Source organism: Pleurotus ostreatus, assembly GCF_014466165.1.
Source record: "Pleurotus ostreatus strain PC9 chromosome Unknown scaffold_1, whole genome shotgun sequence".
Classification (NCBI taxonomy): Eukaryota; Fungi; Basidiomycota; class Agaricomycetes; order Agaricales; family Pleurotaceae; genus Pleurotus; species Pleurotus ostreatus.
Window position 1 is genome coordinate 912,605 of NW_023503156.1, and position 26,509 is coordinate 939,113.

General features: G+C 51.5%; 12 protein-coding genes across 12 annotated transcripts; 2 read left to right on the forward strand and 10 right to left on the reverse strand.

Annotated features, from left to right (window-relative positions):
- Positions 1-3: 3 nt before the first annotated feature.
- On the reverse strand, positions 4-1,575 carry PC9H_000300 (uncharacterized protein; the record flags this gene model as incomplete). The annotated part of the gene is made up of 9 exons (XM_036769962.1): positions 4-202; positions 253-375; positions 434-515; positions 566-588; positions 634-800; positions 849-983; positions 1,040-1,155; positions 1,212-1,360; positions 1,415-1,575. The coding sequence occupies 9 exons, from the start codon at positions 1,573-1,575 to the stop codon at positions 4-6; spliced, it is 1,155 nt and encodes a 384-aa protein (XP_036635807.1).
- A 1,211-nt stretch (positions 1,576-2,786) lies between these two features.
- On the reverse strand, positions 2,787-4,084 carry PC9H_000301 (uncharacterized protein; the record flags this gene model as incomplete). Its single annotated transcript, XM_036769963.1, has 3 exons — positions 2,787-2,970; positions 3,032-3,446; positions 3,502-4,084. 3 exons carry the CDS (start codon positions 4,082-4,084, stop codon positions 2,787-2,789), a joined length of 1,182 nt encoding a protein of 393 aa, XP_036635808.1.
- An 828-nt stretch (positions 4,085-4,912) lies between these two features.
- On the reverse strand, positions 4,913-6,192 carry PC9H_000302 (uncharacterized protein; the record flags this gene model as incomplete). The annotated part of the gene is made up of 5 exons (XM_036769964.1): positions 4,913-4,981; positions 5,040-5,136; positions 5,189-5,477; positions 5,536-5,785; positions 5,842-6,192. The coding sequence occupies 5 exons, from the start codon at positions 6,190-6,192 to the stop codon at positions 4,913-4,915; spliced, it is 1,056 nt and encodes a 351-aa protein (XP_036635809.1).
- A 936-nt stretch (positions 6,193-7,128) lies between these two features.
- On the forward strand, positions 7,129-8,982 carry PC9H_000303 (uncharacterized protein; the record flags this gene model as incomplete). Its single annotated transcript, XM_036769965.1, has 3 exons — positions 7,129-7,404; positions 7,457-8,381; positions 8,441-8,982. The coding sequence occupies 3 exons, from the start codon at positions 7,129-7,131 to the stop codon at positions 8,980-8,982; spliced, it is 1,743 nt and encodes a 580-aa protein (XP_036635810.1).
- Positions 8,983-9,402: 420 nt separating this feature from the next.
- Positions 9,403-9,737, reverse strand: PC9H_000304 (uncharacterized protein; the record flags this gene model as incomplete). The annotated part of the gene is made up of 2 exons (XM_036769966.1): positions 9,403-9,459; positions 9,525-9,737. 2 exons carry the CDS (start codon positions 9,735-9,737, stop codon positions 9,403-9,405), a joined length of 270 nt encoding a protein of 89 aa, XP_036635811.1.
- A 610-nt stretch (positions 9,738-10,347) lies between these two features.
- On the reverse strand, positions 10,348-11,132 carry PC9H_000305 (uncharacterized protein; the record flags this gene model as incomplete). Its single annotated transcript, XM_036769967.1, has 4 exons — positions 10,348-10,431; positions 10,493-10,633; positions 10,683-10,982; positions 11,061-11,132. 4 exons carry the CDS (start codon positions 11,130-11,132, stop codon positions 10,348-10,350), a joined length of 597 nt encoding a protein of 198 aa, XP_036635812.1.
- Positions 11,133-11,991: 859 nt separating this feature from the next.
- PC9H_000306 (uncharacterized protein) lies at positions 11,992-13,523 on the reverse strand (the record flags this gene model as incomplete). The annotated part of the gene is made up of 8 exons (XM_036769968.1): positions 11,992-12,165; positions 12,221-12,290; positions 12,350-12,489; positions 12,567-12,766; positions 12,835-12,911; positions 12,976-13,014; positions 13,068-13,148; positions 13,225-13,523. 8 exons carry the CDS (start codon positions 13,521-13,523, stop codon positions 11,992-11,994), a joined length of 1,080 nt encoding a protein of 359 aa, XP_036635813.1.
- Positions 13,524-14,117: 594 nt separating this feature from the next.
- PC9H_000307 (uncharacterized protein) lies at positions 14,118-14,936 on the reverse strand (the record flags this gene model as incomplete). The annotated part of the gene is made up of 4 exons (XM_036769969.1): positions 14,118-14,394; positions 14,449-14,627; positions 14,684-14,824; positions 14,877-14,936. 4 exons carry the CDS (start codon positions 14,934-14,936, stop codon positions 14,118-14,120), a joined length of 657 nt encoding a protein of 218 aa, XP_036635814.1.
- Positions 14,937-16,393: 1,457 nt separating this feature from the next.
- PC9H_000308 (uncharacterized protein) lies at positions 16,394-18,054 on the reverse strand (the record flags this gene model as incomplete). Its single annotated transcript, XM_036769970.1, has 5 exons — positions 16,394-17,325; positions 17,374-17,448; positions 17,505-17,600; positions 17,662-17,771; positions 17,831-18,054. 5 exons carry the CDS (start codon positions 18,052-18,054, stop codon positions 16,394-16,396), a joined length of 1,437 nt encoding a protein of 478 aa, XP_036635815.1.
- Positions 18,055-19,026: 972 nt separating this feature from the next.
- PC9H_000309 (uncharacterized protein) lies at positions 19,027-19,974 on the reverse strand (the record flags this gene model as incomplete). Its single annotated transcript, XM_036769971.1, has 5 exons — positions 19,027-19,090; positions 19,154-19,215; positions 19,277-19,368; positions 19,426-19,492; positions 19,543-19,974. 5 exons carry the CDS (start codon positions 19,972-19,974, stop codon positions 19,027-19,029), a joined length of 717 nt encoding a protein of 238 aa, XP_036635816.1.
- A 732-nt stretch (positions 19,975-20,706) lies between these two features.
- On the forward strand, positions 20,707-21,117 carry PC9H_000310 (uncharacterized protein; the record flags this gene model as incomplete). Its single annotated transcript, XM_036769972.1, has 1 exon — positions 20,707-21,117. One exon carries the CDS (start codon positions 20,707-20,709, stop codon positions 21,115-21,117), a length of 411 nt encoding a protein of 136 aa, XP_036635817.1.
- A 460-nt stretch (positions 21,118-21,577) lies between these two features.
- Positions 21,578-26,255, reverse strand: PC9H_000311 (uncharacterized protein; the record flags this gene model as incomplete). The annotated part of the gene is made up of 7 exons (XM_036769973.1): positions 21,578-23,570; positions 23,623-23,847; positions 23,960-24,138; positions 24,196-25,738; positions 25,798-25,904; positions 25,966-26,002; positions 26,068-26,255. The coding sequence occupies 7 exons, from the start codon at positions 26,253-26,255 to the stop codon at positions 21,578-21,580; spliced, it is 4,272 nt and encodes a 1,423-aa protein (XP_036635818.1).
- Positions 26,256-26,509: the final 254 nt, after the last annotated feature.

Here is a 26,509-nt window from a genome sequence, read left to right on the forward strand (position 1 = left end):
CTGTCAATCAAATAATAAGCCATCTGTTGGTTTGACAATGAAGAACGAACACCCTTGCCTAGAAACGGTATGGTTAAACTCGAGCGGCGGAGGCGCCAGGTTCCCGTTTTCATCTCTACCTGCAGATAGATCCAACGTCGCTAGAATTGTAGCCGTAAGTATCCAAAGACTGTTGAGTGCGAAATGTCTTCCGGGACAGATTCTGTACGAGGTTAATTGGGCACATAGATGACGAAGTCGACCAGAAACTACCTGCGCCCAAATCCGAACGCGGAGCCGAAGAGCGGTTCGTCATCGCCATTTGGCTTGGGAAGGAAACGAGATGGGTTGAAGACAGACGGGTTCTTGTATGTTTTCTCGTCCAGAGCCATCCCCCTATGAAACAAGCCAATCAGCCAACCAGGGTGGTGAAAAGTTCGGTAAATCGACGCACATGACGTTAGCTAGGATCGTGGTGCCTTTAGGTATGAACATTCCTTTGTATACATCGTCCTGGACTGATCGATGAGGTATGGCTACGTCGAGGGTTGGGCATCACCGTGATAAGAGACGAAAGTTTGAATACCTAAAGGAATGACAGGATGCCATCTTCAGAGCAGTGAGTAGAGGGCAGACAATCAATCAAGGTCTTACCTCAAAACTTCATGAACAAGAGCAGTGGTGTACGGCAATGAATCTTTATCCTCGAACTCTGGTAATCTCTCGGACCCGATGACTCGATCGATTTCTTCTTGAGCACGTTTCTGACATTCGGGGTATAAGATCATGGTCATAAATAGCACCGCGATCGTAGACCAAGTCTAAGAATAACATCAATGACCGACCAATGTGAGGACGAAAGACCATACTGTCTCTACGGCAGCTCGATACATCGCACCGGTCGCCAGTTTGACATATTCAATCTCTTCTTCAGGGACAGAATTTCTGGTAGAAAACTTCGCCAACACTCGAGCGAGTATTGAGTCTCCTGCAACCCCCTCGGCCTACAATGGTAAAGCGAGTTTAACTTGGCTCAAGTCGTGTGTATACTGACACCGACCATTTTCTTCTCCACCTGTTCATAAGGATAATCATAAACACGTCTGAACATGGGCCTCCACTCCCGTGCTCTAATGGCGGGTCCTGTTCCAGGGAACCAAGCGGGCAGATATTGTACTGGATGGACAATGAGTGGGTTAAGTCGATTTCTCCGATCTACAAGAATGCCTCACGGAACGGAAGGATATCCAGGAGCGCCCCTCCAGGCTGGCCAAGATTTACAGCAATCATGCTTTGGTGGTCCATTAGTTTCATGTATTCATCGTCCTCGGAAACGACCTGGTGCCCGTAGAGGATGCCGGTAATGACGCTGGTGGCGAACCTAAACTCGCGCCGGTCAGACAGCGTCGGAAGGCTCGACACATATAGCACTTACATGTTGAAAAACATTTCATGCCGGTTCTTGTTCTCCAAAAGGTTCAGAGCCAGAGCGCGAGCATTCTTGGTTTGAACAGGCTGGAAAGTAGTGATCGCTCGCTTGGTGATGGTGGAATGAACGAACTTCCTGTGTTTTCGGAAAGCTTCGCCGTATGGCATCAGGACTATATCGTTCATCCCAACCCTGCAGTGACATTACACATAACAGTCAGAACGCCGAACCTCAGGAAATATCTGGTGACAGCCTCACATGTCGAAGACAAGTATATGGGGCCTATCGCTGTAAATTGCGCTCCGTTTTTCCAGGAGGTCATTGGCTGCTTCGACGCTATCGAGAACTACTATATGGTTTCCTAATGCCTCTAGATGTATCACATCGCCTTATGATTACTGACGTGTCAGCGAGTAGGCACACTTCCTAAGAAAGTCCAGTACTCGCCGTATTCCTTCGCCCAAGCGTGGAAAGTAGCATCCTGGTTCTCGAAAGGGATAACTCGAAGGTGGCCGACCAACAGGTCTGCTGGTGCCCTTCATTACAAGAAAAGAAGCTATGCCAACAGCGAGGGCGGCGCCAACGTGAGTGAAATCCATGAACTCGCGTTTTTTGTCACTCTGTCGTGGTTAGAAGCAAGGACTCTCAGCATTTTGAACAAAGGGTGGTCGACGGAGCGGATTGGGCTGTGCCACGAACGTAGATCGTTATGTAAAATGTGGCAGGTCTCACTACGTATCCCCGAAGGAGGATGGTAGATTATTCAAATTCGATCGTTTTACTATCGTGCTGGTATACACGATGCTTAACTATGTAGCGTACCGACGGAGCTTGAAGCAATACCTGAAGACAAAGGCCAGTCAGCGTTCATTCGTTGGACGGAGAAAATGCTTAGAAAGAAAAGATCAGAAAAGTAGAAGTTGTATCATCAAACGCACGAATGCATATGACTGTTGAGCTTGAATAAGATTTTGTTCATCACGATGATGCGGGAATACAGCGCGGACAAGACGCGAAAACTCGAGGAGGAACTCACATTCATGGGGCACGGACGATAGAGGTTTTCAGATTTTTAGTTTGCCATTTTTGGCAACTTTATATATACAGCCATATTGGATCTCCGCAACTCCGAAAGAGGTACATCTCCGAACTGCCGTAGGGGCATGAGCGACTGCTGCCCGTGGAATCAGTTTGGGCTCGCTTGAACTACAAACATCCACTCCCATAGTCAATTACTAGATCAAAGGCTAATATAGCACGAGAAAGCGAGGTACCGGCGAAAACTAATTAATCCTCATGAACGCAGGGGGCTAAGGGGAAGCTCGGGGACGAACAGGCACGAACACATTCGCCTGGCCGAATACCGAGTGCTGAGGGTTCAACATTTGCCTCCCTTGACATCTATACTCTCCAGGCTAGGTATGTCCTCATCACTGAATATCCTAAATTTATCCTGCGGAACACCTTGAAAAGCCTCTGCGAACCGAGCATCAGAGTTATCTGCACCGTCAACGCGGCGGATCCAGATGCATGCAATGAAGTCTGGTCCAAAGTTTCTGAAGCTATTGCACAGTGAATTTAAGTATGCAGTCCACATCAAGGGAGAAATAAGTGGCAACTCACGCATTAGCATATGTCTCCGGATCCTTCTGCGTTGAATCACCAACCGTCAACCACTTCTTGGCTGGGTAAAAACTCTGAATCCTCTGAATCATCTCCGTTTTATACTCAAATATCCCATCGCTGTTCGCAAAATCCAGCAGCCCAGGTATGTCGATCAGAGTGAGATTCTGCAGCAACAGCGGGCCACGCGATTGGGGGAACGAAGTGGAGATGAATGAGCGGAGGAACGGGTATAGCTGGAAGGGGGAGCCAGAAACATAGATAAATTGAGGGGGTGCCGATGTGGCAAGGGATTTAGTTAGGGAGGCGTAGAGGGAGGACATTCCCGGGACGGGTTTAGGATCATCAAGGAGGGTGGACTTGACAACTCCGAGTTTGTCAAGGGTGTTGGTGATTTTCACCGTATCGTCGATGTCTACCACAAGCTCAGAATCATGCCAATCGGGGTTATGGTGTACAGATAATCTTACCGGAAATAACGCCAAACCCGTCCGGTCCTGAGGCAAAGATTGTATTCTCAAACTTCCTTGCGTCAGTGATGATGGTGCCCTTGTCTTCTACGGCACCAGTGAGGGCGCCGTTCTGCTGAGCACAGCTCCCCAAAGGTACATTTCCTAGCACCATTCCCAAATCAGGCAGCTTGCTTGTCTTGCCTACACTTGCTCCACTTCCACTCGCCGCTGCAGAGCATCCGCCGACCTTCACGTTAACATCCTTCCCTGACTGACCAATGGCAGCGAACAATCTCAGACGTTCCTCCACTTGTGCCACTTTGTTACCGATGTCCAGGTCGAACGCGTCTTCAATAGCCGACTGCACTGCAGAGAGGAACGGAGTGAGGTTGATCTGGCGAAGCGATACGAAGGCCTGGACGCTTGCGACGAGATTATTTCCATCTACAAATGCGGGGGCGTCAAAAAGCAGAACATCGTCCAGAGGACCGATGGAAGGAAATATGGCCCTCTGCTGGGCGGGAAGACCATGTGCAGGGAGCGACGAGGTGGACAGGAGGAGTAAGGACAGACACGTCGACGAACGCATTCCGAACCACATCAGAGGGAACCCGGGGGATTTATGAGGGGAGGAATTACGGAGGGAAGAATTGGACGAGTAGAATAAATAGGACTTTCCCCGGGATCGCCGTGACTATCTATATCAAGATGGTCAGTCCGGGGAACGGGACATTAACGTATTTCTAGGCTCACCGTGCGCGCTTTCCGGATGAGCTACGCGTAGGGCACTTAGCACTGGTCACCTGAACCAAGCTATACAGCTTCAAAAAGTAACCACAAGGCACGGCCGTATGGTCAGGGATGGAAGCCTGAGCTTGAAGAACGAAAAGGAATGCGGGGTGAGCGATGATTTGCTGGCCATGCTAGAATTTATATACGGAAACAACGGTCTCGAACGAACACCTGCTAGCATCAAACGACATGGACGACACAAGGGTTTCAGCTTCCACTACACATGCCCGAAAGTTCCTTGGCGACGACCAGTGAGAAGTGTTCTTCGACAAACAAACTCCCACCACATAGCCGATGATGCATGTCATGTTCGTCATGCTCGTACAAATGCACTGCCAGAATCAGCGGGACTTGCGCAACCCTGACTTGTATTGCAGGATACGCAAGTCTGCCGATGAACGTTCCGTTCTAAGCGCGAGGGCCCGGTCATCGCATACAAGGTGGTCGGTTGACTGAGTATATGTCGGATCAACAGCTGATCGATGATCACGCAGTAGCAGCCTACAACCGTCACCGTCTTCACGAGCTGCATACGATTATATAAAATACATCCCTAAGATACAGAACAAAAGCATGAGATGAGAGGTCTATATCGAAAGGACAGGAAGCTTGGCCCATAATGTCCAAGACGAACAGATTATAAAGCAGTACCACGCTCGAAACTGGCGCGTATCTCGGCAGTGTACTTGTCGTAATATCTTGCAATCTACACGAGGGCAAGGTCAGTATGTTGTATATCACCGGTTGAGGATGGGATCACTGACCTTCTTGTTGAACACCCGATTGTGCTCGTTGATATATGTGATGTCGCCTTCTTCTTCGTTGTTCCGTTTGCGCGAGAACTTGCTCTTCTTGTCAACACTAATCAGCCAGGTCAGCAACAATTCGGACAAATCCCAGTCAAAGCACGCACTCTCTGTTGATCTTACCAACCACACGATCTATGGCCTCCTCCGTAGGCTTATTATCGCCGTAAATAAGTGTGTTGGCATCGCGGTAGAGATTCTCGGCGGCGAGTTGTTGCTGCTGTGATGTCGGCAAGAGCTGAGATGATGAGGCACCTTGTGTGGGGTTGAAGCCAGTTATGAGACTTCCTGGCCCAAGTCCGAGGGCAATTTCCTTTTGCCTATTGTAGGCTTCGAGGTCAGGTTTAAGGTGGTCCAGGTCTTTCTTGTATCGTCGTCTCGCGGCGTGGGCATCATCTACAGGCCAGTTTCATGCTCAATATCTTTGAAATATTACGAGTACGTGGCCACTCACCGTGGAACTCGAAATCCGCTCGTCTCTTCTTCCGTGCAAGCTTCTTCTCCCACTCATCGTTCTCCTCAATCGTGTACTCCCAGTTCTTCGCTCGCTCAATATCCTCGCCGCGCTCCTCAGCATCCGCTTTTGTCCGCAGAGTTTCCGCAAGGGCCCTTTGTCGCTCCAGCCGTGCAGCCTCACGAGCGTTGATTTTCTGTCTCGCGGATTCCTCTACTAATGATTGTCGGTTGGCTTTCGATGAAGCATGCTGAAGAATTACTCTCTGCGTCAGCTATGTCTTGTATATAGTGCTACGTTACTCACCATCTTCTTCCGTAGTGCGTCGAGCTTAGCTTTCCGCTCCTCCATAGTCATGGTGGACTTCTCCTTCGTGGACTCAACCTCCGTAGTAGCCCCTTCACCCTCAGCTCCGACAACGGCGTCTTCAGGTTGCTCGGGGTTGCCCATATCCACATCTTCAGTATTGCCCTCTGGGGCTGGGGCCACTGGGACATTAGCATGTTCTGCAACAGGCGGCTCTTGCTGGGCGGGAGGCGCCTCTTCCTGTGGGGGTTCGGCTGGGGGAATGGGTTGCTCCTCAGTTACTTCGGGGACAGCCTCTGTAGCCTTCGCCTTCGCTGTCTTTTTCGTTCGTTTTGAACCTTTGGGAGGCATTTTGGAAGTTTCGTAGTGCTGAGGAGAGGGCGCTAATCTAAAGTCTTTGTCCACGTGCGAAGTCCAGTCACGTTGCTAGGTACTAGGGGCTATTCAGGGGTTGACGGCAAACGCCGCATCCTGTTCCACACGAAGCTTTTCCAGCTTTCTCATGAGAAGAATTGCCTGCGTATGCGATAGGCGTAGCTTTATGTTCTGGTCGCACCTTAATGAGTCGTCAGTTGGCCAAGTAAACCATCTGTGTAGTCCATTCGTACGTCAGGTTCCATCATCTTTCGTCGTGCATCTCAGGACCTGCTACGTGACAGTACTTCGACTGGCTATCACCGTGGTGATCCTGGCCTGGAGCCCGTACCCGTCCAGTCGTTCTCAGGCATTGTTCATCGTTCTGCCTAGTCGTCTCACGGTGCCCCAGCGAAGACCCTCCTGCTGAGACGATCCTCATGCCTTGGCCGAACCCTCACCAACGTTCACAAAGCTTCTAGTGACCTGATCATGCTGGATCTAGCTGAGCTGTCTATTTCTCGCCATCGCTTATCTCCTTCTCCGGGCTTTATCCTTCCCCATAGTAAGCGGGACACGAACATTGGATCAGCCCCTGCTCGAACGTGCGTCGCCAACCAATGGTGGCGGTGCCGAGCTGCGCGTCTGCCAGGCTTAGCGCGCGCGTTCCTAGCACACGACCATGCTCCCGCGCCGATGATTGGCCCGTTGGCCCAGGGAGAGACAGGGGCTATGCACTTCCCCGGACGCTGGTGCACGTTTATCGAGCTGGCACACGAGCAATTCCCTGATGCACGGTCCTACCACTATGCGGACTCTGGGAATCATTTCAAGCCTAACGACACACATTCTTCGACGTTTTCTATCGCCACCACTATATTAGTTTACCCAGCTCGGCCTATCGGACGTCCCCCCTTCCACCGAGCATCCACCATGCCCACAAGCATCGGAAGCGTCAATCCCTCGCGACGGGCAAAACAGCTCGCCCCGCCGCAAAGGCACATCCTGTCGGACTCAGACTCGGACGCTGGGCAAGACTCGGACCAGGATTCGGACTTCCATCCCGGAGTCGACCTGGGACGCAGCCAAAGCTTTGGCCACACGAGTGGCACACCCCATGGAGCAGATCGTACCGCCATTACTCCCATTCTTCCGAGGAAGGGCCCTGCTTCATCTGCGCAAGCAGAACCCGCTGTGGCCAGTGCACCCGTGAGTGTTGCTCAATTAGCCATGAGTGCGTTGACTGATGTGTCTGACACAGCCGCCCGCTCGTCGAGGAAGAAAGCCGAGCGGCCTATCTCGAAGCGCGCGTGAGGCGCAGAGAAAGTTGAACCATTCGATTATCGAGAAGGCCAGGCGAACCAAGATCAACGATGCGCTGGCGACTTTGCGTGAGCTCATCCCAGCGGACTACGGTCGCACCCACGAAGAAGATGAAGAGGACGAGGCAGACCAGGGCAAGAAAGGCGGCAAGAAGGGAAAGAAGGAAGAGAAGGAGTTCAAGTTGGAGATCCTCGTCAGAACTGTATCGTTCATGAAGGATTTACTAGAGAGGATTCGCGTTCTGGAGGCCGCCCAGCAGGGCGCTCGCGACGTTGACGACGACGTGTCGTCTGCCCCTGTTCCAACGAGTGAGGGGAAGAAGAGAAAGAGACGGAATGAAGCCTGCGATGATATACAAGACGATTCACGTAACGATGACCAAAGAAGGTCAAAGAAGCGACATGTTGAAGCCTACACGTCCGATAGCCTTGCGGCTGCGCTCCCGCACCAGTTGACTGACCTTCTCAACGGTCCTTCCTCTCTTAGTGCTGTTCATCCAAGCGACCCTACCATCAACTCCACTAGCCACCATTCTCGCTACACGCGCACGTCTCGTCTTCCTTCCATATCGTCTTGGTTGAACACGGTTGCTCCCTTAGACTCGCCAGGCGTTCCCCCGATCTCCCCAAATACGCCCTTGGCAAACATTGACCCAGCTTTACGCGCCCTTTCTCAAAGGGTAGAAGAAGACTACAGTACTGCAGACCCAGAGTCCAAGAAATATTCTGCCATGCAAGCAGCACCGCACTCGGGGTCATACCTACCCTCTCCTCCGCCTTCAACACGCTTCTATCCATTATCTCAAAGAGCCGGCCACAACGATGTCCCTGCGCCCTTGAACCTTGGAGAAGCATACACCGTCGGTAAGTTGAGGCAGCCAAGTCCCACCCATCGGGTATGGGCTCATCGCGTGATCTCCTAGATGCCCGCAACACCACGAGAGATCATCGCACTTTCACGAGTGCGAGCGGCCCCCATACGCCCGATGAGGACTCTGCTGCGTCGATGCTGTTGGAAATCAGCGCCAGCTTGACGCCGCCGACGCTCCCAATCTCGACCTCCCCGAGGATCACGTCTTCGACGTCCGCGGAGAGGCTAAGCCTTTCTCCCCCCACTCTTATGCTCGCTGCTCATACGGGCGGCAAACACACCGCCACTCCATCTGGACCTGGGGAGTCCGAACACCCCCGCAAAGAAGTATATCTCGTCTCCCCGCGTTTGGGCCCAGAGTGGCGCTCCGAAGATGATGAGATCCTTGAAACGCCTCGCGATGGAGAACGCTCCTCTTCCGCTGCGAAGTGCACCCCTTCATCTTCGCGAGTGCGCACGAACTCACGCACATACGAAAAAGAGAGCCGCCACGGGTCCCTTACTCCCCAGACGCCGAGCTCGCTACTCGGGATGGGTGGCGTGGAGAGGGTGATGAGCCGCCTGGGTCTCGGTGCTAGGGAAGTCACGGAGTGATTCATGTAACTTTATCATTAGTTTCGCTATTTTCTTCTCTCATAGTATCAACGAACTTTCGAACCCTGTAGACTAGTTGTAATTATACCCGACTGTTGTGAATTATGGATATGTACTTTGGGACTGTCAGTGTATGGACTTGGTGTCGATTCTTGGCTTTTGTACTGGTGCCAGTCTGAGCAACCCCTATCCATGGTCTCCTAGCTCCTATTGGCCTTCGTTTCAAGCTCGAAACAAGATCGGATTCGCGCCTTTCTCTGATACACCAACGCATTTTATGTGGTACGAGTCCGAAAATATGCTTCTACCCAGTGGTATCAAGGTAAGTATACTTGAGATACCTTTCAGTAGAAGACGTTGAGATTATGGATTTTGCGCTGAGTCATATGGACAAGTGATGAGTTCGTCAATCGCTACGCTTCACTTCAACTTGAAGCCAAACAACAGCTCGATGCGATTTTCCAGAATCTTGATGATCTGCGAGTTCGCAGCAGTCAGCAGAATTTAGAATTTGAGGAAGTCATGGAAATTGAGTATATAACGTACTGCTTGTCCAATGAAATGGACACCGCCCAGAACACGGGGTATCCGTCGCCGTGGTAGAATATCTGCGTCAAGGCGTGCGTATTGGTCTCCCCTGGACCTCCTGCAGCGAACAGGTTTCTGAACACTTCTTTCTCTTCCCCAGCAGCCTCCTCTCCGACCTCCGCGAGAATGGCATGTGTGGTGCCCTTTGGAATGATCATGCTCTCCATCCAAAGTATACAAACGAGTCGTAGCACGGAGATACTACACACGCCCTTTAATGATCCGGGAATCTCATCATGAGTCTCGTGGTACTGGGGGCACTGGAGTTGTCGTGTTCCGCGGACATTACCGCCCTGGTGAGATAGTCCGAGTTACGGAGGTCTTTGAAATCTATGCTAATCTATCATTGCTGAATTAAAGAGGGGACAAAAGTGCCAGCCTACCACTAGGATCCCTTTCGCTAAGTTAATGGTTTCGGGCTCATCCCACAGGTCAGCATCTGCAGTACCCATTGGACCATTGAAGTGGCGATGGTCACATAACGTGAACATACTCACATCTTAGAGTGCTTTTATCTCACTGTTTGTAAGCCCACCATGTCTAAGAAGGCCCCATGATGCATGGTCTGACTGAATTGATTGATACGATCGGGTTTCAGTTTCAGACTTGGCTAAGCATCGATCCGCATTGGCGGTGAGTATTCGTGGAGTAGGAGCAGACAGCCGGGATAAAGCCCAGATGAACCCCTGGGATAGATTGGAAAGGGGAGGAAAGGGGTTATATGGAAAGCTGGGGTTGGAGGTGTTACAGGACAGGATGGCACACACAGCGGATGTATCAATGCTTCTTCAGCTTCTTTGCATCGTACTTCAGCTTGTAACCAAACAACGGGGCTAAGTAGTTTCCCAAAATGGTCACGAGCTAGAAGAGGTAACTCATGTCAGCTCTCAGCTTGAAACGAAGGCGGATAGACAATACATACCCCCTTCTCAAGGAAACGAAGGCCAGCGGGGAGAACAGGATAACCATCACCGTGGTAGAATATTTGCATGATAGCAAACGGATTGGCTGTGGCTCCACCAGCGGCGAAGAAGTTCCTGAAGAATACTTCCTTGCCTTCATCCTGCAAGCCGTACGTTATCTCAACACACCCGTGGAATATTTAGACCAACCATTGGTGTTGTCTTCTCTTCCACAATGACTTCCTCTCCAGCCTCCACGAAGACGGCGTGTGCGGTGCCTCTTGGAATGACTATCTCTCCGTCTTCTGGAGTGTAAAAGCGTGTCGTAGCACGCAGCCGCGACCAAGCCTTGAACTTGGCTCCTGGCTCGCCTAATGTATATCGCACACGCCCTTTCACAACACGAAAAATCTCATCGTGAGTCTCGTGGTAATGCAAGGGAACTTGAAAGTCGTCGTGTTCTGCCGTCATCACTACCCTTGTGAGATAGTCTGAATTGCGAAGGAACGTCTAGTATAAGTATATTGTACAACAGACGTGCTGAGGGGATTAGCACGTGCAGTCCATCGTATTCATAGGATCACGGACCATAGTCAGCCCCTTCCCTATGTCAATGGTTTCGGGTTCATCCCAGAGGTCGATAGTGTCGTTAGTAGCCATGGAGGGCGTGCTTGGGACGCTGTGAAGAAAGCAGGCGGTATTAATAGGAAAAACGGAAAACACCGGAAGTACGCTTCGAAACCGCTACTCTGTCAGTACTTATAGCATCTGAATCCCATGGGACTCATGATCGTAATACTAGATGTGTCGGCCCCGGTTCAGGAGCGCGGTTTCGCACGTCCCGCTGAGCAAGATGACAACGCCGAAGTTCAGCGCCTCTCGCCATTTGTTCGCCGAGATGAATGAATGTGATAGTGAACCGTGAAACATTGGTGCATTGATGATGGATTGGATACTTTGTTCATCCGGTAGACGGTGAACTCAAGCAGGCTTTCTCCATGCCTTCTTCCACTGAGTCAAGGTGCACACTCCGCTGGCAGGTCGCCCTAAGGATATCGTTGATTAAGTTCGATGCTGGCAACTTCGCAAGGCCGCGTAAGCCACATGTCTCACCATTATATCGAAAAGCATACGGCAATTGGACACATGAGTCTTTTGAGGTCAGTCCACTGAGGTATTAGCGATATGTCATGACCATTGTATGTATCATGGGTGCCTCCGAGGAAAACATCCTGAGCATCCATTCCAATGTTGCGTGCAGCCGGCGACTCGTGGAGGTGAAGAGCGTGCCGGACTACTGTCCAGCGTTGTTTCAGACCCGGGGGTACCGGTATTGCAAGTACATCTTGGAGGGGAATTGAGGCATTGAGGCGAATGGACCCATGATGGTTGACGTTGAAATGTCAAAGGCTTAAGTGATGCCTTATTCATCTTCGTCCAATGATACCGTCTTGCGAGCGAAATCTACTAGAAAGAAATTATAAATACAAAGCCTCTGCAGCTCTACGGGAAAAGTCATTTATATCTTAGCTTGCTGCTTACTATCATCCTTGCGTCGCTTAACCTCCTCCTCGGTCACGATTTTCCCTCCGACCTCTGTCTCTACTTCCTTAGCTATGTCCTGCACCTTGTCGCGATCCCGGCCGATCAACGACACGTATACGCCTTGTGCAAGGACCGGGTACGAGCCAACCTGTGTTACATTGTTGAGATGAGGGAGTTCGGAGCGAAATGAATCATTAACTGACCTGGATTCCGTGAGCTTTCATTCGCGCTTGGAGTGCAGTCAGGTACGGTGCAATGAGTGATTCAGGACGTCTGTATAAATAGGATCATGAGCCTGAGTGACGGCATAGGCAGATGGATCGTGGTCATACGAGGTAAAGATCTGCATGCGTAAAGGCTTTTCGGAAAGGGGAGGCAGGGGGAGGAAAGGTGTCAGCCCGTTTATCATCTTCTGGAATAGAGCCGGTATTCCTGGAAAGATACACAGTTTCCCCTCCAACCGTACAACAGGCTGCACAGAACAAACAAAAGTTAGTTCACAGTTCACACCAGAAGGAATGAAGAACGAAGTGGGGAATTATGGCGCACCACCCAGACATCTTTAGCGATGAACAGCACTTCCGCTTGGGAGGGGAAGAGCGCCATTCGCCTCGTTGCCTCGCGCTGCTCCTCGTTCTGAGTGGCGACCCACGGGCGGTGTCTGATCATTTCGTCCATTCGGCGGAGGCATTCTGGGTGATGGGCGAGGGGTTGGTCGAATGCTTTTGCGAGAGATGCGTATGTTATGTCTATTCCATCACAGCAAACGATAGGCGAATCAGGGGCCGTTATCGTGCGTAGTGATGCATGGTCTTACCGTCGTGTGTAGGACCTATTCCGCCGCTCGTTATAACGAAGTCGTAATTCCGTACCATTCGCCGCGATGCTTCAATGCTAGAACGTCCCGCCAGTCAACCTTCGGCCTCTTCCTATATCGCAGACCAGGGCGTGAACGTACATTTCTGCCTCATCATCTGCGATGACTTCTATCCGCTTCCTGTCCTAGCATTAGTCCCCCACGGGCCACCGTATTAGCAGAAGCAGACATACAACTCGATCCCCTGCTCAAAACAATAGCGGGCGAAATAGTTTGAGTTCTTGTCGTGCGTCTTGCCATTTAATATTTCGTCTCTGCATGCCCCCAATGTGCAACACCCTTCGGAATTAGGTCTTCGTCAGTTTACAGCCACGCGACTATACCGCGCACCCAATTATCAACGCAGCCGCCGTCCGGATATACCGCCCCTCGCCCAAAGGGTTCTGTGGCATTGGTGAGACGTCAAAGTTAGCCTGAACGTTGTTCAGCGGCCCCGAGTCCGAGGCTGAGACACTCGGAGGTGGCGCCGTCGACGGTGATGGTGAAGAACTCGGAAGGCTCGGCATGGATGAGAATTGCGCTAAACGTTGCTTGCTGCTCGTCGTGAACGCCGCACCCGCTATTGGGCTCCTCGTAGTCCTGCAAATGTGATTCGAAAAGCCGAGCAAACGGTTGGCAGCTGGGTGCATTATTGGTATTTCGTAAGTTATTAGGTCCTATAGGGTTTGCCAATCACATCCGGTTACTGTCAATGCCTGAGAGTCGGTGTCTCTTACAGGCAGTAGATCCCTAGCGCAGCTGGTAGATAGAGCGGCGGGAAAGAGTTGAGAAGTTGAGAAGTGTGGTTATATAGGACCTGGGAACTCCTCAACGAGGCGAGCTGAGGTCATGATCGTCTCTGACGGGTCGAACTCACTCCAACTGGGTTTACAATCACATTTCGAAGCACGGAACTGACGGAACCAGATGTGGTTGATAAAACGGAGGATATAAGCAGATACAATTGGTTCTTTACCAGAAGAAAACGACGAAGTAGAGAGATTAGCAGAAGGCCCGGGGATGTAAGTAGCGTAACGGTTCCGCCTAAAACGAATGTAAGAGTGTAACCCCCTCTAAAATCGACAGAAAAGATGGGCCATCTGTCAGTAAAAATGGCTATCGTAATCATGAACTCGGAAAGGTCATCTTAATCTTAATCGGGTTTGGGGACGGGGGATAGGCCGGGTGTGGGGTGGCGGTGCTAAGCCCTCGGGAGGAAAACGAATATGAATTGATGGAGGCTACTAGCACAGCGCAACGGCGACAGCGACGACAACAGCGACGAGTATCTTGGCGGACGAGCCAAGAGCAATGGCACCATCGGTTTGGGTGGCGGCTTGGGCACTACCGGTGCTAGTTGCTGCACGAGTGGAAGAGCCGCTCTTGGTAGTGGAGGCAGCGGCTGATGAGGCGGCAGGTGCACCCGTGGCTGCTGGTGTGCTTCCTGCGAGAGGAGCAGTGGATTGTCCTGCGATCTGGGCCTGAACGGCGGGGCTGAATGTACCGGTCATTCCGTCCATTCTGTGCGAGCGAATAAGCATGGGAAGCGAGTAAGATAAGGACAAAAAAACAAACTTGAACTTGGCGGAAAACGCGAGGGCGGGGAATTGGGGCTGAGCAGCATCCTTCAAGTTCCTCGACTCAATACGGACGAAGTATTGGTCGCTGTTGGGGCCGATTTGGGGGTTGGGGGTGAATTTGATTGAGGAGGTGGTTGAGACATCCACATTGTCAACGATGAGTTGAAGGCTCGTCTTTTGCGAAGTCAATTGATCGTTCCTTGAATAATATACGAATGATTTTGACACACCTGCTGGATGGCATTGCCAGCGTAGATAGAGACAGTAGCGAGGCCAAAGTCCTTGAGGCTGGGCGCATCAGTGGTATCTTGCCAGCTAATGGTGGCTTCCTTTCCACCAGTGAAAGTTGTTGAAGCGGTGGGCGAGGTAATCTACAAATCCCTCCGTCAATCACATACCCATTATTAGAACTGCTGAACTCACGAAAACGTTGGCGAGAGCCGAAGCAGAGAGGGCGAGGATGACAAGGGCGGAGGAGAACATCTTGGTGGTTATTCAAAGTAAATGAGTGTGGTGGTTTGAGCGAGTGGAGTGGGTTGCACCGAGGCAAACGACCAAAAATTTGCACAGGGGAAGAAGGACGATGAACGTTGAGGAGAAGAGGGGAGGTGCGAATATCAGCGAAATCTTTAACGGACGGAGTTGAAATCATTGCAGGTACGTCGCGTGGTAGGTGTCAGGGAACAAGCGAGCTTGGCACTTGTTATTCCGGCGTTTATAGCGTTCTGATATGTTGTTCCCCTGAGATGTGCGTGCAATCGCCTGCCGCAGCTGCAAGGGAACCGCTTGACGTTGCTGCCAAATTTCGTCTCTAACAGTTTACACAGCTACTGCTCGTCGTGTTTGTCTTATCGGTGCCCCCCAACTGCCAGCGCACCGAAAGTTAGTCCCAAAGGAGGGCAAACCTAGTTTCCTATCGCAGTATATTCAGTTTGATCAGGACACTATGGGAACGACGAAAGGACCGAACACTCACGGTACTGCGATTCTGCGGCTCTCGGACCATACAGAATGGGTTCTCACTTCAACCCGGAGAAATCAAAGGAAGTAGAACTGATGGGAGGTTGACGCAAACCATTGTTATGCTTTGTCCCGACGTCGTCTGCCTATGCAGACACTATCACAGATGATGACAAGACCCGGAAGTCGTACGTTGAATGACAAGCATTTCTTGGATGGTGTCAAGCTTCAACAAGAGTTGTCGAAAATGACCGTGAGATGGCGTTTGTAGGCGCTAAAATGCTTGATTGAACCTTGTTTCGATGAGCCTCTAAATTTGCCCTTTTCAGAACCGCAAAATCAAACAAACCGAAGAGGACGGCGCCCTCTATGAATCCCGAGCCGCAATATCGGCCTTGCGTGCACCAACGCCAATTTCACCTCGTGAACTTACGCCTGTTGCAGGTGAAGGAGGGTGAAGATACCTTGAGGATTGTTAAATCAGGCGAGCTCTTCCCAAGGCTCTTTCGCACCTTCTCGCACATGAAGCAGTCGGAAGGACGCTCAAACATGATAATGGCGATCCTAACTATTGAGCTTGGCCTGTACGTGTTCGCCAGGAACGTAGATCAATCTGATAAATCACTGAATCGTCCCGCTTCTTACTTCGCCCGAGGCATGAACTATCTGACTGTAGAGTTCGATTGCAGGAGGGATCGGAATCCGTGAGATAGACAAGGAATGTAGGGCTACACGTCTGCTGCCCAAGCGTTATAGGACTTAACCGTGAATATAGGACATAAACTTGGCGTTCGGGAAGGAGGCAGGCGAAGCATGTCTTGCTGAGGGCGCGTAATGATAGGTTGACGCTTCGGCTGGTCGCGGCGCCGTCGCGTTGCTGGCAGACTAGGTTAGAGTAGGGGAGGGTGTACGTGTAGTTCCTTCTCTGGGAGGAAAGGAGGATGCCTGTTATCATTTGTTCTTTTCCTTTCAAGTGCCGTTCAACCGCTTCCACGGACAGAACCGCCCCTTCCTCGTCCTCTGCCTCTGCCCCTTGGCGCGCCACCTCTAGCAGGAGGCCCGAAATTAGGAGGAGGTGGAGCAGCATCGATTCTGGCATTTATATTCCCTTGCGCTTGAGGGGCATCGATACGTTGCAGTATCCCCGGGACCCCCGCCCCATTGGGGCCGCCGCCACCCGCCGAAGCGCCATCTTCCTTGCGCCGGCGCTCGCGTTTGGGACTGCGGGGTGACAAAGGGATTGCCGCTTGTATGGGGGTTTGCGCGCCATCCGAAACGCCATCTCTGGGACCTTCTCCGGCAGGGGAATCGGCTTTGTCTTCTCTATCGCGCCTACGACTGACGCCGACGCCGCTGAGGGCAGCTTCAAATTGTCTCGAAGCCAAACCGAGTCTCATTCTGCGAGGTGCAGTTGGTGGCTGGGCGGATGTAGTAGCTGCCTGCGGTTGAGACGGTCCAGCCGTTGGAACTTTCGATACCTCGTTGTTGGTGCTTTGCGACGCAGGAGTAGATGTCGAGGAGTTGCTTTCAACTGGAGCTTGTTGCTTACCACGGCTCCTGAATGCCTTAGGTGGCTTAGCGGGAGAAGTATTTGGAGGGGGTTTGGTCTGAATCTGAGGCGGCTTCACCGGCTGCGCGTTCGTGAGCGGGGGTCCTTGCTTTAGCGGAGGGGCACCGCCTTTTTTCCCTCGCTTGCCACTAGAGGTCTCAGAAGCCAAGTGGGGAGGATCTTGCCGGGCGGCTTGACTCGCAGCAGCCTTTTTCTTCGCGTCTTCTTTCCTCGAGGCAATCTCTTTGTAGTGGGCGTGATTGCGTAGGATGGCCTCCCTATCTTTGGCCGCTGACTTCTCTGCTTTGAGGGCCTCCAGCAGGGGCGTTGTTGTAGGCATAGGTGCTGGTTGTGTCGATGCAACTGCGAGGATAGTCAGAATATATGCCAGCAATTAGGTCGAGCACGTACTTAGGGCTTCTAGAGAGACAGGTTCGGCCTTTTTTGAGGCTTCGAGGGCCTCGATAAATGATATATAGTCCTCATCTACGTCTTAGGCGTCAGCCAAAGCGGCAATCTTTGAGTGTTTATTTTCGGCTCACCTTTCTCAATCGTTCCAAGCCTTGCATCGACTTTCTTTCTATCCGAAGGAACTTTCTGGTACGGCGCAAATTCAACTACTGCTTGAAATTCGTTGCCTAGCGTACATGCTCCGACATTGATACCAAGCTCGCTTGATCTGAAATGTCCCCTACGCACCTGATTTATCCCGGAATATATGACCGTCGTACTCGCGACTGAAAGTCATAAGCGTCTCCTCGTCCTTGAACGCAATATACGCCCGTGATGGCACGTTCTCTTTATTTAAGCTACCACAACTCAAATGAGCGGATGGCTTCCCACCGCATCTATAAAGCAATGCACTTACCGCTTGCTCGCTTTGCCCAGGTAGTATACTTTCCAGGTCACAGTATCTTCCGTAACCCACGCCTGCACGCTTTGCCAGAAAATATCCTCAGGAAGGTTTGGAGGTAATCTTCGGACAATAGTCTTCAGTCGGTCACCAGGAGCGGACACTTGAACTTGGGTCTTGTCCTTCCTTTCTTTGTCTCTGTCCCTCCTAGATTTAGCCTGAGGTTGGCTTGTCACCATTGTGGCCATAATTGAGAGTAGATTATAGACGGCTTGTCGCGTTGAGTCGTGATTGTGTATGGAACAGCGTGGGAGTTGGTGTCGGGGGTTGAAATACAGTATATAAGGGCTTGCAACGTTGGACGGTAAAATTTCGTCTCGATCCCCTCCAAGTCTTTCCGTAGGTGAGTTTTTGCAACATTTGGTGATAGTTCTTCGCTTTCCCTATGATGAATACCAATCACATTATCAAGCTCAACAGTCATATGCATTCGTGCATCTGATGACCCAACTTCTGCAATACTGAATCATCCCCTTCGTTCTGGATATATTTCTAGGACGTACCACTTACCAATTGTTATTCAGGCACTTCATTCTTTGGAATCATCGTACAAGATATCTAAACTTTTAGTACTGCATTATGTCGCATTCGCTCAGTTATTGAATGCCACTTATTCGTGTCTCAACGATCCCGGAACGCTGCGACCTACGCTAGTTAGTCATTGGGCCCTGGCCACCGTTCATGACCGCGAATTTGTCCGATTATCTACTGGTTCCATTTATCGCCATGGGATCAGCATTTCCAGCAGATCTGGCGCGTCGACTCAGGGGCGAACTTATAGGAGACTCTGATAACTCATGTAGGCTACGACAGCAAATATTCCCCGACTCCAACGCTCGCTGGCAGCTAGGAATTTCGTCGGCAGTCTTTGCGCAAACGGCGCAATTCTGATCGCAATGAAGTCTCAGTTTAACACCCGACCCCCATCCTTAATATAGCAAGAAGGCGGGAAGGGTGGTTACGATTACCGCTCGTCTTTCCGCCATTAATTAACTGATTGCCCACTCATGGACTTCGCCCTAGCTTCATAAGTCCCCATTGAATATATTTTCTAGTGCATGATGTGCATAAAGGGTGTGTACAGATCATCGACTAATGGAGAAGCAACAAGAAGCACTCCGAAACTCTGAAGCCAACCGGTATCGTCGCGGTCATCTTCCTGGCGAGTACGTTTTGGGCCTTCCCGCCATATCGAACGACGAAAATTTCCAATAACTATGGGAACGCGAGGGGGCGGGTGAGTAGCTAATCTTTGTTAGGGGATGATCAGACCCGCACCTCGAATGTCGCCACACCGCAATATGTCTGACAAACCACGACAGAGGCCCTGGAATCGGCGGCTGCGGGGATGGAGTTCACATGTAAGTCGTGATGTACGATTTAAATGGACAGTGTACTGACCCAGTTTGGTGTAGCCGCGTAGTCGTGATTCGACAAAGTAAAGGGGAAGATGGTGAACAGTCCAGGTGCGCTCTTGATGTGCTCCTCCAGTTCTAGAACGAGCAGCTTAGACGAATCCTTCGAATGCACAGTAGCCTTGCAAAGCGTACCATGCATCATTTTGTCAAAGCCTTCCGTATCCAGGACGCTCAACGCTTCTGGGGAGATCGTGGGGATCTAGATGGACGCGTCAAGACCCCCTTCTATTCATCGGCAAACACGCGTACCTCGTCGTGCAGATGCTGCACAAGCGCACCACCGAAAGATGCAACCAGCTCCCGCGTTTTGGTCGCGTCGTATTTGGCCTTGCCGTTGAAAACTTCTTGGAAGTACGCGATAAACTCCTTGAGACCGGCCTGGAACTGCTCATGCTGTTCGATGTTCTCTTCCATGGGAAGTTTCGTGGCGAGGAAAGGGAAGACAATGGTTTCCTCTGAGTGATGGTGTGTATGGATGGCCGCTGCCATCGTCAGCGCGTACCCGGCAAAGGACACCTCGTCTTGAGGCGTCACGAGCGGCGCATTATTCCAGATCGTATTCACGCTCCGGATGAAGACGTTGTGAATAAGAGACATGTCCCAACACAGCGTCTTTCGCTTGTCCATCCAGTCATCCTGAGAGATAGTTGGGACTGGAATCAAAGGGTACGGGGCTTGCATAGTGAAGGTTGGTAGCTCACCCATTGTTCGAATCACGAAAACTTATATACGACCTCTTAGCATGTGCACAACACATCCCGGGAACACCGTTAATACCATGCAGACGAAACAGTTTCCGCACAAGAATACTTGGGCGGGAGCCTGAGGCGTGTACTGCATATCGTGTTTGTTATTTCCGGCGATGGCGGACTGTAGGGTCACCAAATGAGACATCAAAATCAACGTGCTGGGATTGGCCTCTTCAAAGCTTCATGGCTGATCGATCCTGTGGACCGTTGGATCAGCGCTCGCGCTCGGGAGGCAGGCAGTAGGAGTCCGCGCGCTCACAGACGCTCACCGATTCCGACGGTGAAAACTCCAGGCCGGCTGTCGATCGATCACCTCCGCACTTCAGTTTCAGTGCACACTCAGGTACAACCTCTTTGGTAATATCCTCCATATTCCGTCGCTCACACGCCCGCGACTTTTAGGAGTACCACAAAAATACACATTCCTACCTCCTCTGAAGCTCTGGAGGGATCTGGTTGTAATTTTAGGTACGGGGCCAGAAGTCGGAAAGCGACCGGCTTGAGTATTAAAACGGGACTTCTCCGCCTCGAAGCCCTCCGGTCGCCTTCCCTACAGCGCCTCCCCGCCCCGCAAAGCCAAGCCATTAATTCCCTCTAATTTCACCCCTCTCCTCACTCATCGACACCCTTGGCACTACCTAATTATTCTCCCCGTCTAATCACTATGTCCGCCGACAACACCTCCGTCCCCATAATCGTAAACACTCCAGAGGAGCTCGCCCACCCCCAGCCGTCCAAATATCAACTGCTCCACGAGTTTCTGAACCGTCTCGAAGCACAAACTCTCGCTGAGGCCATGAACGAGAAACCGATTAGACCTTTCTTCGGTCCCCGCGTTTCCTACGATGCCAACTCCATGCCGTTTCCCTCCCAGCCATCATGGGAACCCCAGTCACACGACATATATCTTGAAAATGGCATTCAGTGTGGTCTTTTGCAAGCTGAGGCGCCTGCAAAGCGATCGGAGATAGGGTGCAAGCTCCTCGTTGGAAGTTGGTTCGCTTTTGCAACTTTGCTATTCCTCACGGCCATCTTCGCTGGGGCGGAGGGCCAAACCATTAGGTTGTTCTCGTAGGCGGTCCGAGCAACTCATAGCGATTATAATTCCCTTCTTATGGAACGTGTATCTTTGGGTGAATAAGTAGGGTTCTAGTAGAGCTAGATACATGGTGATCTGTACGTGGTGTAAATTTACGGTTTGTATCAATGGGCTTCTGGCGTTTGAACGTAGTCTGGGGCATAGGCATGTCGAATTGCGCTTACCCTTCTGTAGAGCGCTTTCTGATTGAGACTGAGCTATCTCTAAGGTTCGTACGTGCGGTGAAAGGACGATAATTTAGTTCCTCTGAATTTCCTGTGTAACAGTGTGCAGAAAGCTATATGGACAGATAAGACGTATAATACAAATATATATATATGCAAAAATCGCTATGATACATGTATGAACGAACGACAAAGGGAATAATAAAAGAGTGGGGGATATCTAGGAGCGGGTCGTGTTATGCTGATCGTGAAAGTTCGTGAAGGAGAGGCGTCTAGTAGTAATTATGCTCTTGCCATCCGTAATGACTGGAAGGCTGTTGCGAAATCCCTATATCTTGGATGGGGTTGACAGACCATTGGGAGGTTTGTGGGTTGGGCATGACCTGCTGCTGACCATATGAGCGATGCTGCGATGCTTGAACCGACATAGGGTGCATCTGAAGTGGAGGTGGAGGTGGAGGTGGAGGACCGTCGCCCACAACTTTCATGCCATAATGCCCAGGGTGAGGCGCGTTGTATTCCATCGGCGCGCCTCCGTGACGCATGTTGCTACTATCGTACTGCGACTCATACGGCGCGTTGTTAGGTGGATTGGGTGCCACATAATAGGTGGCAGTCTCCGTGCTTGGATTACGCGAGGGCTCGAAGGCAGGGCTACGTTGATTGGGGGAGGAATTGAACGCGTTGTGAGATTGCCCACTTGTCTGCGTGTAGGGTGAACTCGCAGCAGATAGAGGCCCACTCGATGACGTGGTATTCCCGTAGGGACTTGACGAAGGAGCATAAACCTCTGCATCTACAGAGCCTCGAGAAGTATCATAGGGAGAGTCGTATGACGTCGGGGAAGCACCATAAAGCATTGGAATATCCGAGACAACGGGGGCGTCATGGTCACTCGGGCGCCTTGTGCGGGCACTTGCTTCTTGAATGGGGCCTGTACTGGGCGAATCCAAGCGGTGCTGGGGTGAAGGATGCTGTATCCCATCTTGCATGAGCGATGATGATCGGGAACGATACGAATTAATCTGCACGTAGTCGTCCTCCTCAGGAGGAGGAGGGTCTGGAGCTCCGTGCGGTGAGCCTTCACCATCAATACCAGCGGGCGAAAACACCGATCTATCTTTTTTCGAACGAACGCCTGATGCTAGCACCGGCTCGGGGAATTGTATACGATGGCGAACTATTGTCCGCGGCCTGTTTGCCTTGATTTTCGTTTTCTGCCCACCGATATTGGGTGTTATTGTCGATGCAATGGGTGTGGACACGGGGACTCGCCGCTTGCCCCCCACTGAGGGAAAAGGATCCTGTGGAGGAGGATTTGCCAGTGGGGGTGTATCGTAGCCATGGGTGTTAGGGACTACATCGAGCGGATAGGGATTTGAGGCCACGGGCATTGAACGATCGTTGGAAAGTCGATGCTCATATCTTGTATTTCGTTCCTCTCGTTCGACCTCTTCCTGAACCCGTTCCTCGGGATTAGCCTGAGTCTCTACCAACTTGCGTTTCGAACCACAAGCACCGGGACTGACTGTAATAGATGCCGAAGATGAAGATGAACCACGAAGTGCACAACAGTTCTTTCGAAGCGCACGCAGAATGAGATGCGCTTCGATCCAGTTCAACGAGGTTGAACGATCTGTGCGAGCGTGCATGCCATCTTCCGAGTGCCACATTTCCTTCATAGATTCCGAATCAATTAGACTTGCCCCTGTGGCGACGTCCTCCTTTGCTTGGGGAGCCCACATAGCGGTTGGTTGCGTCGAATGAGCGTAAGCGCACACTACGGTGGCGTCAAAGACAAAGCGTCCGAAATCATAGAAGTCGAGAACAATGTGAGGGGCCAGGGAGGGTTTGGATGGCGCCAGGGAAACCATTGTCTGGGCAGCAGTGAGCAGACCATGAGCAGCATTAACTAGCCCGTAGATGGCTTGATGAAGGACGGGACGTGCGGATGAGCGTTCGTGAGCGTCCTCTGTCGGTTGAACTTTGGGGCGGACGAAGGGCAGATAGAGTTTAATAATCAGCTTATTGATGATGAGGGTAGCTTCAGCCTTGGAGAGGTCCGTTGGTCGTACTCCACTTCGAGATGGACCATCAGCATTGACATTGTTGGCGGTATCTTCCTCGCCGCTGCCGCCGCTCCAGTCTTCGCGGAAAGCCTCCAAAGTAGTCCGCAAGTCAGTCTCATACGACGCTAATTGCTCGAAGGAGTATCCTCGGCCACTTGACAGACGAGCCTGAATTAATTTGACGAGTTGCGCAAGGCTGGGAAAGCCATGCATTAGGATTATAAATATTGGCAAAATGCCCAACGCACCGACAGCGAAGCTCAAATTCAGACATAATATCCGCGCCGTCGTTAGGGTAGTTAGGTAACAGAGTCGTGTAGGGAGCAGAGGTGTCGTAGAGCAACGAAGTAGGATCGAGCTGGCGGTTATTGAGGTATTCCCGTAAAGGTGTTAGAGGATAAATCGACGATGGTGGCATAGGAATGTGTGCTGGTGCGATTAGCGGCGGGTGGTTCATGGAGTCAGAAATGAATCTAGGTGGTAACATCAACTTCCTGTCACAGTGGCTTCGATCCAAAGAGCGTATGGCGCGCGGGAGAAGCAAACAAGAGTCGAAACCTCAGGACGAAGAGTAAAAATGCTCACAAGTCATAATAAACCACCTCCCACCAGACCCGTCGCCTTCTATTCTTCTCAATCTCGAGCTCCTCATCGTTGTCCACCATCTGAGGCCGCGAGCTGGATCTACCAGTCAAGTCGGGGTCGTCGTCGTCGGGGTCACTACCGAGGTCTATTTGCCTAGCGACATTGACCATCTTTCCGACCTACGACAGAAGCATTGTGTAAGGGATAGGTTCCTCTAGATGCAACAGAAAACTTACCAAAGGTAGAGCAAGAGTCCCTGTCCCTTCTTTTCGAGGAGGAGACATGAGCCTATCGCTCGCGAACAGATATTTCACCTGCCATAAACATGCCTGCACGTAATCGATGTCGGCAGGCTGGATCTGGGACTCGGAATCGGCCAAGGAGAGAGCTTGAACGGAAAGGTCGTAAAGGAGAGTGGGATCGGCGATCGCTCGCTCTGCGCGATTGGGCGTAGAGGGATACATATTAAAGGTCGGAGGAGAGGTGTAGGGTGGTGGCACTAATGCAGAGGATATGGTGTGAGCAGAGGTACCGAAGCTTCGGTGAGCGATAAAACTTGGGTTGTTCCTCCACTGCCTCGGGTCTGACCCTCCGTTGCCCTTACCTGGATCTGACATATTACTGTCAACGATCATTCGTGATTCATCGTGATGATGGTCGAGCGTGGATTGTCGTCGAAGTTCGCTACCCAGGGCGAGCAAGGCACATGCACTGGCGAAAAATGACAGGCTGAGAGACCGTCCATCAGATGATGTTGTCCCATCAACCATGGATCGGATGCGTTGCTCCAAATAGCTTCGATCCTCACATACTCCAGTGTTACGTTCGAAGTGTTCCACGTTGGCCACTAGCTGTTTGATCTCATCCCAGTCGTGAGGAAGATACGATAAGACCGTTGAGGTGACGCCATGACGGCCTGCCGGACCCCACGATTGGTCTGGTGCTGGAGTTTGCGCCGAGGAGGGAAATACATGTTCGTAGCTAGCGGAAGGACGAGACGGTATGAGGTACGCTGAAAGCGGGGGCAGCCCATTTCGGTCAAGAAGCGAACGTTCTTGTTCCGCATTCGTATCCATTGGAACCCTGAAACCGCCAGCCTCCGGAGCACTGTTGAAAGGTTGGGAATTATATGGGTGTGATGTCGGAGCAGGGAACGGATGGGAGCTCGGATTATTGCCAGTCGTCGTGGGGCCGTTCGGCGTATTCAAAGGCAAGGAGACGGCATCTGGGTGGGTGCCTGAGTGGTGTTGTAACGAGACGAGTGTAGGTTCGAGCTTAACGCTTTCCGTACCCTTATGGGCATTCATGCCCGTCGTCTCGAAGCTTTCCGTGGTCTGATAGTTCATCTTCGTGGAGGCTTTACCTTTATGTGAAGACGCCGTAAGGTCGACACCAAGAGTTTGGAGGGTCAGGAGTTCTTCTTGTTCTAGCTCTGACGGCGAATGCAGTTGGAATGCCCCGGATAGGAATGTGTTCGTAATAATAGGAAGGGGTATCGTTAAGGCAGACCTATCACCTTTGAATATGGCGTGGTACATTGGAGCCTGCGAAGTGGGTATGTTTGAATAGCAGACAGAACTCTGCTTATTATAGTTCGAAGGCCCTGGAGTAGGTTGGGTGGGCTGATTCGCCTTGGCCGTGTCTGCTGAGGAAAGTGCTTGCCCAGCACCACCCGATGCGGGCGGGTAGGATGATACGAAGGGGGCCGACGACCCGGAAGTCATTTGCGTGAGGGTAGTTTCGACCTGTATCAAGCGGTTGTTCAGTGAATGTAAATCCCTGAAGTATTGCCATTAGATTGGCAGCAACTAGAAAGCAGCCTGTAAATCGCAACTGACACTTTCTCAGCAGCAGCAGGCGAGTATATGCATCTTGAAACCGTGTCTCGCTTCTGACAGCTACCGCAAGGCGTTCGTCTGTCGCACTTCAATTTGAGGCGTTTGCACTATCGCGTGGAATATTGTGGTCAGACCATGGCCGACAATAATTGGCGCAGTAAAGCATACCTCAGCACAAACGACAGTGATTCTCGAACGCATTGACCTGGGGTGGATGAAGCAATATGGTGCGGTCAGTCCCAGATATATGTTTAGATGCAGAGAACATACCCAGGAGCACTAGCGGTGGCCGACGACGACGCCGTCGGGGACATCAACGTCGGGGGCATCGTCGGGGACACTTGGGGGATGTTGTTGTGGTTGTATTGGTGGGGGACGGGCGTGCTCATCCTCTGGCCAGAGTGACGGTCAGGAGGAAATGGGGGAATTTGGCTCGCGCGTTTGGTCTTGATCTCCATACAAATAGCTCACCTCCCAAAATTGGGGTTTTCTAAAAAGAATATTTCTGCCGATAAGTCACACGGCATATTCCGACACTTAATACTTAGCAGGCAACCCATCTTGAACCAAATCGCCATCCCCTCCTCCTCATTCAGGCCCATTTAGCGAGCTTCTGGCCTCGCTCGAAGCATAAAATAGAGCACGCGCATTGTTGAGAGCGCACCGCGCAACCTGCTGCTCGCGAGCGCATGGGTCGCCTTGGGTCGCCCGC